The sequence below is a fragment of the Octopus bimaculoides genome, chromosome 4, assembly GCF_046866305.1.
Source record: "Octopus bimaculoides isolate indiv1 chromosome 4, ASM4686630v1, whole genome shotgun sequence".
NCBI lineage: Eukaryota > Metazoa > Mollusca > Cephalopoda > Octopoda > Octopodidae > Octopus > Octopus bimaculoides.
Window position 1 is genome coordinate 129,563,136 of NC_142931.1, and position 12,891 is coordinate 129,576,026.

A 12,891-nucleotide genomic window follows, 5' to 3' on the forward strand; every position below is an offset into this window, starting at 1 on the left:
TATATATATACACTATGTATGTACATTTCATATATATATATACACTATGTATGTACATTTCATATATATATATATACACTATGTATGTACATTTCATATATATATATATACACTATGTATGTACATTTCATATATATATATATATATATATATATATATATGAAATTTACATACATAGTGTAGAAAGAGAGACATATGTACACGGATAGAGGGGCGCTTGACAGGCAAATGCACCGATATAAACAATTCCAGTTGGTCTGTTCTAAAAACTGATATGGGGGGGGGGTTAGTGAACGGGAAACTCCGAGTAGGGAATTATGCAGGTTCGGTTTTCAATATCCACACACACATAGAGAAAGAGAGAGAGGGAGAAGAACCGTGTGAGAGGTTAACACGTAACAGGTTATCGGTGATGTGTCTGTCAATAAGTTGGTGTTAAGTCAGTGTATGAAGAGGTCATCAACTATAATAAGAGACCAAATAGAGTAAAATTAGGAAGTAATTGTATTTAATATAGACTTGACTTATTACATAAATACAGAAATGACAAGACATTGATTGGGAAAGAGAGGGAGAGAGAAAGAGATGATAATGATTGTTGTAAACGGGACGTAGCAGCCGATAGAACCCGGTGCAGGAATATCGTCGAGTGAGCGCTTGACGGAGGGCACAACTAAGTCATAAATGGATGAAATAAATAGCTGACATATTTGAAAACAGTTGTGTGAACATTAGAATAATATTTGGTAATTACCGTCTCAGCACTGGATGGTTGATTGCCACCTTGAGGAGTTCCTAAAACCTTTCGGAAGTAATTCATGTTGATGGTAGCGAGTGACTCGCCTACAACGCATGCGCTAACAACGTGGCATATCCCAGCATACAATTCACTCGCACGTCACGTAGTCAAGTAGTAAGAGTTGTCTTTTCTTGTGTCACCTCGTTTTCACCTTTTAGTTAACCTTATTGCATTCTTCCTCTCCCTTTATTGCTCTTGTTAATTTTAACCCTGACCCAGCTGAACTATGATCAAATGTGTTTAAGCTGTGACTGTCTTCCTCGTGATTCAGACATACTGTATTTAGGACCGGAGGCGCAATGGCCCAGTAGTTAGGGCAGCGGACTCGCGGTCATAAGATCGCGGTTTCGATTCCCAGACATTTCGTTGTGAGTGTTTATTGAGCGAAAACACCTAAAGCTCCAAGAGGCTTCGGCAGGGGATGGTGGCGAACCCTGCTGTACTCTTTCACCACAACTTTCTCTCACTCTTTCTTCCTGTTTCTGTTGTACCTGTATTTCAAAGGGCCAGCCTTGTCACACTGTGTCACGCTGAATATCCCCGAGAACTACATTAAGGGTACACTTGTCTGTGGAGTGCTCAGCCACTTGCACGTTAATTTCACGAGCAGGCTGTACCGTTGATTGAATCAACTGGAACCCTCGACGTCGTAAGCGACGGAGTGCCAACAACATTTAGGACCACATGTATCTTTCGCCTTTCTCTTTTTAGGATAGTTTGGTGTGATCTGGTTCTTGTCGTTTAATCCCGGGCTGTGCTCAGAATGAACAGTGGACCTCAAACCAAAGGCATTCCAGCCTGACCATTTCTTTGTGTATTCTAAACAGTATCTAGAATTATCTTATTCAATGTGTCTATGATACAGGATATGGTTTAAGGGAGATTTGGTTGCTATTTCTAGCAGGATCAGCGACCACATCGAATCCTCGCTCATGTTGTTCTTATTGAGTAGACTAATGACAAAAGGCATTCCAGCCTTGACCATTCTATTTTTCTTCAATGAACATGATTCTATTAACCTAAGTGTCCTTTTTTAAAGACATCGGTGGGGTTATTCGAGGGCTATTTGTCTGCTATTTCTAACGGATTGAGCAACCGCGTAAAAGGTCCCTTCCTCAAGTGATCCCCGTAAAGATCTTCCATTGACACGTTGTTTCGTTGCTTTATTTAGTAACCAGATGAAATAACAGACAATATAATCTTAAATTCGATATTTTATTAATCTGATATTGATTGTTGCTTTTGTAGCTATAGGCACATTTACTCAGGTATACTGATTTCGTAGGTGACACGACACTAATTTTTCTGGAGGAGAGATCAGATGACAGGGTGTCGTTGTGTAACTCCCGATCGAACAGATAGGGCATTAACACGTATCTGTTGTTTTAAATATACTATGTCTCTGCCTACCTGAAGACCATACTAACATTAATTGTATGAAGTGAAATGTTGTACTCAGACCATGTGTTTTCTCCATCTGCCTGGACGATTTCTATATGTCTGTCGCTTAGTCCAGAAGGTAGCGGTTTTTAGCATGGGTTCGCAGACCGCCTGGTAGTGGTGGTGGTGGTGGATCCACAAAGAAATTACGAAGGGTTTATGAGTTGTGTTCAATGTTTTAAATGGCTACAACAATAATATGTATTACTTGGTTATTGGTCATCGTCATCCTTTATTCTCTTTCCCTTTTCATTGTTACTTATTACAGCGATATTGTCTCAGCTTTAAGAAGAATTTCGCTTGATGAGTACATAGTTTTTATACTTGTGGTCGGTCAACTGACTTGTGATTTAAGCTGAACATCTAATCAACTCAGTTACATTTTATTGGCAGCAAGCTAATATAGAAGCTTATACACAGTAGCATGACCTGCTAGATGTAGCAGCTAATTCTCCCATGAATCACACCCTTCATGAATAGTGAAGGATACATCTAACTATGTAGTTCATTATATACAAAACAGAGGGATGGTCATCACTAGAAAGTTTTTGATCATAGAACTGACTTAAGGTTGAATAACAACTGACTTATGATTGATAGTCTTATCTGATATATCTTGCTCTTGATGTATATGTAATATTAATTGCAATATGTGGCAACAAATCTTGGTGTTTTGAGTGATGGGAAGGGTCTTTTATCTAGGTGAGGTATTAAATTGGATACAAGTTTTGACTTTATGCTTTATTCTTACCTATCGAGTAGATTTCGACCTCACTAGAAAGTGAAATAGTATTGTGGTTACTGAGGGACATAGTGTGGTTATTGAGAAACAGTGTGCTTCTGGATATTTTCTATATTTTTCTTACAAACTGAAAATAATGACTTTTTTTCAGTTGCGAGTTGTTGTTTAACTTTGGGTCACTTCTCATTGAGCAGGACTTGAATCAGAGATGTTCTGCTCATGACTAGCCTCTCTTTTTTTGTATATCTAGGGCAGCCACAACTAAACTGCAATCAGTAGGACTTCTTGAATGGCATACCAATGTTTTTAGCCGTGTGGCCTGCCTGATAATAAGTCATGTCTCATTCAGCTTGTGTTTCAAAAAACGTCCATCATTGATCTAAGACTATGTTGCATGCCCTCACACTTTTTTCTAAAGCAGTAGGCATGATTTGAGGGAGATTTAGCTATTATTTCTAACTGGCTGAGCAACTATATAGAGGCTCCTTCATTGGTTTGATAGTTTGAGACTTTGTATGAGAAGGGACATTTAGATTGCTCTAGCAATTCCAAATGTTCATTTCCATGAACAGTTTCTTAATCTAGAAATGTATATAAGGTAGCAAGCTGGCAGAACCTTTAGCACACCAGGCAAACTGCTTAGCAACATTTCATCTGTCTTTATGTTCTGAGTTCAAATTCCACCAAGGTTGACTTTACCTTTCATCCTTTCAGGATCAATAAATAAGTACCAGTTGAGCACTGGGTCGACTTCCCCCTTCCTCCAATATTACTGACCTTGTGGCAAAATGTGAAACCAATAGAGAAATGTAAAATCCATTTAATTCATGGTAATATAGAACTTCAAATGTAAAATGCTCAGATCTCTTTAGTCCAGTAAATCATTATTTGAAAATCTCTATTGAATTGTTTTCATGGAACATGAAATGCAAATGTTATCTTCAAAATAATCCATGTTAACAAGGAACACATAATCTCTCTAATAATCTTTGTTAAAATATATTTCTTAATCTATCAAATTACTGTTAACATGTAATCTAAAATATGAAATGCTTTATTAAAACTGATGCAAACAGTATTCCAAAATTCTGCTTAAACATGTCCAGTCATAAGGAAGTATTATCTTGTTTGAAAACAGATGAGGGTTGGCAATATAGGTGGGGCATCTGACCATGGAAGACCTGTTTCAGTAAGTTTTGTCTGACCCATACAGGGGTAGTAAAGTGGATGTTAAAACAATGATGATGACGATAAAACTTTGAACGTGATTTTTTTTTGTTTTTTAATCAAGAGATTTGAATCTTCCAAATTATGTTTACAGAATGTTCATATGTAAGGCTTTATAAAATTGTAGTTAATATTGTCTATTAGGACTTGATTATCTTTCAACAGAGGGTTGATAAACTTTGACATGTGTGACTGCAATTTGATTATCACTATGCATAGTTGAATATTTAAAGGTTTCTAAATTTATGTGATGACAGATATATCTTAGTTACATTAAAATGGCAGTTTATAAAAATATTTTGGTCATGTCTCCATACAACCTATTATTTCAATTAGCAGTTCCATAAAATTGTAGTGAGGGCCTTGGTTTAATATCCATGTTCATTGTGAAACTAAATCAGATTTATTATATTTAAATAAAATTATGTTCAGTTTTGTGAGTGGCATAGTTAACTGTTTTGAATCTAGTACAATTACTGGTACATATTGAATTAACCCGTCAGGCGGTACCGTTGCCAGTACCGCCTGACTGGCCTTGTAGGGTTTTCGAGCGAGATCGTTGCCAGTGCCCCTGGACTGGCTCTTGTGTGGGTGGCACATAAGACACCATTTCGAGCATGGCCGTTTTCGTGCAGGTGACACGTAAAAGCACCGACTACACTCTGAGTGGTTGGCGTTAGGAAGGGCATCCAGCTGTAGAAACTCTGCCAAATTAGATTGGAGCCTGGTTTTGCCATCCGGTTTCACCAGTCCTCAGTCAAATCGTCCAACCCATGCTAGCATGGAAAGCGGACGTTAAACGATGATGATGATGATGATGATGATAGTATATCATCAACCTACAATCATGAGTTCAAACTACATCAAAGTCAAGATGATGTAGTCCTAGGATATAACCTGGATATATATGTTAGAGGCTTCATAGTTGTCCATTAATGTTGTCTTTCTCAATGACTTTGTAAGAAATTTTCATATCTATTAGGCAGCTGGTCCTTATAAACAGTACATAATTTTTGTTCTCTGACCAAAACAACAATATCAAGCCTGTTGTTAATGCAATTGATGGGTATTTTGATAGGAATATTCCTAGTGTTGGAACTTATAAATGTTACCAAGATTAGAAATATTCTTTACATTTGTTACAAAGCAGTTTTTCCTATAAATGGTAAGGTATATCGATTTAGCATTGAAAGGTACTACCTTTCTAGACCACATAGAAAGGTAATACCTTGATAACGTACTGAGAAAGATAGCGATTACAGCATGATGTCTTCTGCAATTATATAACATAATCAACATTTTTTATTATATCCTGAAGATTTAAACACTTCACTGCATTCTTTTTGGTCTTCAAATATTTTTGCTTTTGGGTTATAAAAGTATATTTGAAGTGATGTGAGTTCGAGTCTCATGGCTGGCCAGTAACGTATTTTTCTGTAATGTATAGATAATTTATCCTGATCACGCTATTTATAGCATTATTTATAGCATTTATTTCTGTATCTTACAATACATCTCAACGCTTCTAAAAACAAACTTTGTTTACTTTCACCGTAAAGTTGAATTTAAAGTGATGTTATGACCAAGTGTTCATACTGGCTTTGATACAGCTAGATATTAGAATCATTTTTCAGTTTTTCTGAAACATACCGAAGCATAATCTTTTGTTGGTACATATGTTTTTTTCTCGGTTCTTTGTTGTAGTTCTGTATGTATTTATGTGTCAATGTATCCCATACATGCAAACATGTTATGAAATTTAAGAAAGACCAGCATAGTTCATCCCTTCCATCAAACGAAAAGTTGTGATATAATCCAGCTCTGAAATAATTGTTAGTTCAGAGCGAATTTAGAATGTTTATTTGAATTATCTTTTTACAGCCAAAATTAAAGTTCAAGGGAGGTAAATAAACTAATGTTTTCCAAAGTTATTCTTCCTTTTAACAGAAAACTGAATTAAATCAACGACTTCTTTTAGGCTATCTCTATGCTACTTTCTTAGTAATAACATCAAGTGATTTAATCTAAGCTTTCTTCTGATTTTCATCATAAAGTGAAAACGTTTGTTTAGTGGAATTTGCGGAAGATAACAATAGAGAGAATTAACAATCAGCCAGTCAAGCCGGGAAGTTACATTTTGAAATGTAAGAGAATCCGAGTGAATGAAATCATTGTGCTAGCTACAAAAGTTTTGTAGATTACCTAATAAATAATACTGGTACTTCTGGGAGATTTATTACTTTTGGCATATGGTTTTAAAACTCTTCTCAATTTTTTTATGATGCTTTTTACTCTTTTACTTGTTTTAATCATTTGACTGCGGCTATGCTGGGGCACCACCTTTAGTCAAGCAAATCGACCCCAGGACTTATTCTTTGTAAGCCTAGTACTTATTCAATCGGTCTCTTTTGCTGAACCGCTAAGTTACGGGGACGTAAACACACCAGTATCGGTTGTCAAGCGATGTTGGGGGGACAAACACACACATATATATATATACATATACATATATATGACGGGTTTCTTTCAGTTTCCGTCTACCAAATCCACTCACAGGGCTTTGGTTGGCCCGAGGCTATAGTAGAAGACACTTGCCCAAGGTGCAACGCAGTGGGATTGAACCCGGAACCATGTGGTTGGTAAGCAAGCTACTTCACAGCCACTCCTGTTTGTTTTAAGTAGTTTTCTTTTTTTTTTTTTGTTATTGTTTTGGGTTTTTTGAACACCAGGCATTCAGAATTTTTTAAAATGGGTTTAAAATTGATTATCTAGTTAACAAATATCCAGTGACATGTGGTTCTTGTATTGAGTTGTGCTGCCAATGCCACCAAATTTCAAGCAGGGGTATAGCAAAAGTTTTCCATTAAGATTTGTGATTAAGTTAATGAGCGATGTTAATATTCATAACGAATTTGCCATTTTCGATTGGTATGCAGCACACATCTATCACACCCAGAATATACGCCCCTGCAAATATCTTAATTATATAAGTGATTATAATAATTGATATATTGGTTATAAAATATAGTAAAGCTTGGGTGAAATGTGTATATAATTACAATTAAATATATGTGAACAATAACATAAGTAGAGGGTGAGGAGACAAAAATGTAATACTATTACCCCTCTTTTTCTTATATTTATTAGATTATTTCTCATTTTCTTCAATTTCTTTTCTTTTTTGTACATTGTAAAACTGAAATTTTAAACGCTCATACATAATTTTTTCTGTTAACTTTTATATTTTATTTGTAAATGTGGAGGCGCAATGGCCCAGTGATTAGGGCAGCGGACTCGCGGTCATAGGATCATGGTTTCGATTCCTAGACCGGGCGTTGTGAGTGTTTATTGAGCGAAAACGCCTAAAGCTCCACGAGGCTCCGGCAGGGGATGGTGGCGAACCCTGCTGTACTCTTCCACCACAACTTTCTCTCACTCTTTCTTCCTGTTTCTGTTGTACCTGTAATTCAAAGGGCCAGCCTTGTCACACTGTGTCACGCTGATTATCCCCGAGAACTACGTTAAGGGTACACGTGTCTGTGGAGTGCTCAGCCACTTGCACGTTAATTTCACGAGCAGGCTGTTCCGTTGATCGGATCAACTGGAACCTTCGACGTCATAAGCGACGGAGTGCCAACAACATTTATTTGTAATTAATACCTTGTAAAGTGGTTGGGGTTAGGAAGGGCATCCAGCTGTAAAATCCATGCCAAAACAGATAATAGAACTTGGCACAGTCTTCTGGCATGCCAACTCCTGTCAAACTATCCAACCCATGCCAGCATGGATAACAGACATTAATTGATGATGATGATAATATAAAAATTTCTTCACAATAATATTTTGCTCAATATTTTCTGTTATTCTATGTCATTTTACTATTTTCTGTGTTATTTTAATATTTTTTGCACACAAGAATCTCTTTTTACTTGTTTCAGTCAAAAGACCGCAGCCATGGGCACTTCCTTGAAGAATTGAAGAATTTTTAGTTGAATGAATCAAGCCCAGTACCTATTGTTTTTTTAAAGACAATACTTATTCTGTTGTTCTCTTTTGTTAAATCACTAAGTTCCTGGGATGTAAACACACCAACACCAGTTGTCAAGTGGTGGCAGGGTACAAAAACAAACACAGACACAAAGACACACACACACACACACACATATATATATATATCATCATCGATGATGATATATATTTATATGCATACACACATACATACAATAGGCTTCTTTCAGTTTCCATCTACCGAATCCATACACAAGGGTTTGGTCAGTTCAGAGTTATAGTAGAAGACATTTGCTTAAAGTGCCATGCAGTGAGACTGAAACCAGAACCATGTGGTTGGGAAGCAATCTTCTTACCTCACAGCTATGCCTATAGTTTTTTTTAAGTTATGTTATTTGACCTTTTAATTGTCTTATACTGAATGAATTAGTTTTTAATGTATAACTCTTGACCTTTCTATTAATCTGTGTCAGTCACTTATTACCTTATTGTGTATATAGTGTTCTGTGTACAGCTGTTCATCATTCTTGTATTTGTCAATAGTTGCTATCAATCATTACATTTCATATATGAGTGTGTATGAATGAGAGTATGTGTATAGACACACATGCAAACACATACATACACAGTTTTGTATGAATAATTGTTCAACTCCTTGTAATTTCATGTATTATCTGTCAATCATCAATATCCAAACGTATGTATACTTACATACATACAATTTCTGTGAGCAACTATTGACTTTGCATATTTATTTTTCTATACTCTTTACAAACCACCATTACCTAACTATATATATGTAAAGGTGACGCTTTAGATACTAATAATTACAGAGGCATCAAGCTGTTAGATCAGGTTATGAAAGTTACGGAGAGGGTCATAGCCCAACTAATTAGGGAGCAAATCAATTTAGATGAGATGCAGTTTGGGTTCGTGCCAGGTAAAAGCACCACTGATGCCATATTTCTAGTGAGACAGCTGCAGGAGAAATATCTAGCCAAGGATAAACCTCTGTACCTGGCCTTCGTTGACATGGAGAAAACCTTTGACAGGGTCCCCCGATCCCTTATCTGGTGGTCAATGAGGAAACTTGGGATAGAAGAATGGTTAGTGAGAGCTGTGCGAGCCATGTACAGAGATGCTGTCAGTAAGGTGAAGGTTGGAAATGAGTACAGTAATGAATTCCGGGTAGAGGTAGGGGTCCACCAAGGTTCCGTCCTCAGCCCCCTCCTATTTATCATAGACCTCCAGGCGATCACAAAGAAATTCAAGACAGGTTGCCCCTGGGAGCTCCTCTATGCTGATGACCTTGCACTAATTGCGCAGTCACTATCAGAACTAGAGAAGTTTAAGGTGTGGAAGCAAGGACTAGAATCGAAGGGCCTTAGAGTCAACCTAGCAAAAACCAAAATCCTAATAAGTAGGAAGGTAGATAAAACACAAACCCCTTCAGGTAGATGACCCTGCTCAGTATGCAGTAAAGGAGTAGGTAGTAACTCTATAAGATGTACCCGGTGCAAGCTATGGACACATAAGAGGTGCAGCAATATCAAAGGCAGATTAACTACAAAGTTAGTTTTTGTATGTGGCAGATGTTCAGGTGCAATAAACACTGTAAACAAACAGGAAACAACTTCTATCTCATTCCAGGGAGAAAAACTAGAGGTAGTTGATAGCTTCCGCTATCTGGGTGACCAAGTTAGTAGTGGGGGTGGGTGCGCTGAAAGTGTAACTGCTAGAATAAGAATAGCCTGGGCCAAGTTTAGAGAGCTCTTACCTCTGCTGGCGACAAAGAGACTCTCACTCAGAGTAAAAGGCAGACTGTATGACGCATGTGTACGAACAGCCATGCTACATGGCAGTGAAACATGGGCTGTGACTGCTGAGGACATGCGTAAGCTCGCAAGGAATGAAGCCAGTATGCTCCGCTGGATGTGTAATGTAAATGTGCATACCCATCAGAGTGTAAGTATCTTGAGAGAAAAGCTGAACATAAGAAGCATCAGTAGTGGTGTGCAAGAGAGACGATTGCACTGGTTTGGACATGTGGTGAGAATGAATGAGGATAGCTGCGTGAAAAAGTGCCACTCCCTAACAGTCGAGGGAACCCATGGAAGAGGTAGGCCCAGGAAGACTTGGGCTGAGGTGGTGAGGCAAGACCTTCGAACATTGGGCCTCACCGAGGCGATGACTACTGACCAAGACCTTTGGAAATGTGCTGTGCGTGAGAAGACCCGGCAAGCCAAGTGAGATCGTTGCCAGGGCCCCTGGACTGGCTCTTGTGCGGGTGGCACATAAGATGTACCATCCTGAGCGTGACCGTTGCCAGTACCGCCTGACTGGCCTTGTAGGGTTTTCGACCGAGATCGTTGCCAGTGCCCCTGGACTGGCTCTTGTGCGGGTGGCACATAAAAGACACCATTTCGAGCGTGGCCGTTTTCGTGCGGGTGACACGTAAAAGCACCCACTACACTCTCTGAGTGGTTGGCGTTAGGAAGGGCATCCAGCTGTAGAAACTCTGCCAAATTAGATTGGAGCCTGGTGTAGCCATCTGGTTTCACCAGTCCTCAGTCAAATCGTCCAACCCATGCTAGCATGGAAAGCGGACGTTAAACGATGATGATGATGATGATGATAAATATAGTCTTTTATTTGTTTCAGTCATTTGACTGCAGCTATGCTGGAGGACTGCCTTTAGCTGAACAAATCAACCCCAGGACTTATTCTTTTGAAACTTATTCTATCAATTTCTTTTGCTGAACCTATAAGTTATGGGGATGTAAACACATCAGCATCGGTTGTCAAGCGATGTTGGGGGAACAAACATAGACACACACACACACAATGGGCTTCTTTCAGTTTCTGTTTACCAAATCCACTCACAAGCCTGAAGCTATAGTAGAAGACACTTGCCCTAGGACTGAACCCAGAACCATGTGGTTGGTAAGCAAGCTTCCACTCAGCCACTCCTATGCCCCAATGTATATATATATACATATATATATATATATACATATGTATTTTTTATTTTTTTATTTGTTTCAGTCATTTGATTGTGGCCATGCTGGAGCATCACCTTTAGTCAAACAAATAGACCCCAGGACTTCTTCTTTTGTAAGCCCAGTACTTATTCTATCGGTCTTTTTGCTGAACCGTTAAGATACGGTGATGTAAACACATCAACATTGGTTGTCAAGCAATGGTGTGGGGGACAAACACAGACACACAAACATATATATATGTTTGTGTGTCTGTGTTTTGACAACAAAACAATTGTGGAGTAAATGATGGGCTAATTTGACTAAGCAACATGCTATGCATCTGTTTGGAGTACTTCAGGCCCTAACCTGTGGGGGCTATGTGACTTTTGAACGCACTGAAAAGCTGTCCAGTTGGCGCTGTGTCTAACACAACCCATCATCTGAAATGTTGACACCTCCTTCAGACTATGAGAAGCAAGTATTTCTTCATTGTTATGGGTCATCAACTAGAAATACTGAATTAGTCATTTAGATGCCCTTTCAGAGTGACGGTTCTGAGATATAAGAACAGCATACAGCAAATTTGCTGGTGTGTAAAGCTTGGACAAACTGGAATTCATTAAACTGAGACACAGAGTAGCATTGAAAATTGTATGTATATATGTGTACTGATGTTTAACACAAATTTTGCTGTGGAAATAGTCCCAGAAGAAATCTTTCCTCTTAGGTAATGTGCGAAAACACATTGGACTTTGAATAAAATTTCTCTCAAGGCTATTTCAACACTGAAAGGTCTTACCACATTTGAATATATATAAAGGTGTTAAATATCATTTTACATGCATATATTTATTCACTACATTTGACAAAGGAAGTGTAGCTGATCAACTACATCTCCTTCCTTAAATGTAATGACTCAAGGTCATGACCTTTGGAGACGGAGATGTTTTCTTGACTCTATGGTTGATGTGGTCATTGATTAAGTTGATAAGAACCTCAGCCATTTATTTCTGTCTCTAGTTGTAAGTTATAGGTGGTTGATCAAATTACAGAGTAAACTGAGCTCCATTGCCTTCTCCACTGTTTACTTATTCTAACTGATTGTGAGTCAATGAGAAAGCCTCTAAATTGTCATTTAGCCAGCTAAAAATAGCAGTCAAGTTTACCTTAAATTGCACTATCTTAAAATGAAAGAACACAGTGGATAGAGTAGTCCTAGATAAGCAATCTAGAACAACACTATATGTATGTGTGTGTGTGTGTGTGTGTGTGTGCATATATGTATATATTTGTGTGTATCTATGTATGTATATGTGCAGTCTTATATTCATCATAGTTTTACAGGCCCTCACAAAGGAGTTTAATACTGAGTGGCCATGGGAACTTCAATATGTTGACAATCTAGTTCTCAGAGCTGAATCTAAAGGGAGAAATCTAGAAACAAGAGTTCTTACAATAAACTTAGCAAAGATGAAGGTTTTAGTGAGTAGGAAAGAAGACAATCTTTTTATCCTTAGGAGAGTGGCCTTATTTGTTATGTAGAAAAGGAGTAGATATAAATTCCATACTCTGTGTCTGTTGTAAGCTATAGACACACAAAAAGTACAGTGGACTCACAAGCAGACTAACAGAGAATGTAAGCTGGTTAGTTGAACTGAAGCAGTTCATATCATGAGCACATCAGAAACTGGTTC

The 12,891-nt window shown here is 38.0% G+C and overlaps 1 protein-coding gene across 6 annotated transcripts in view; it reads right to left on the minus strand.

Moving 5' to 3' along the window:
• The window catches only part of LOC106878597 (general vesicular transport factor p115), a 60,940-nt gene extending 60,111 nt beyond the window's left edge, over nucleotides 1–829 (minus strand). For all 6 annotated transcript variants that reach the window (XM_089351447.1, XM_014927854.3, XM_089351446.1 and 3 more), the window contains exon 1: nucleotides 755–829. In XM_089351447.1, the coding sequence (XP_089207573.1) occupies nucleotides 755–820 (66 nt within the window). In that variant the 5' untranslated portion in view covers nucleotides 821–829. The remainder of the gene's footprint in view (nucleotides 1–754) is intronic.
• Between the last annotated feature and the right edge of the window lie 12,062 nt (nucleotides 830–12,891).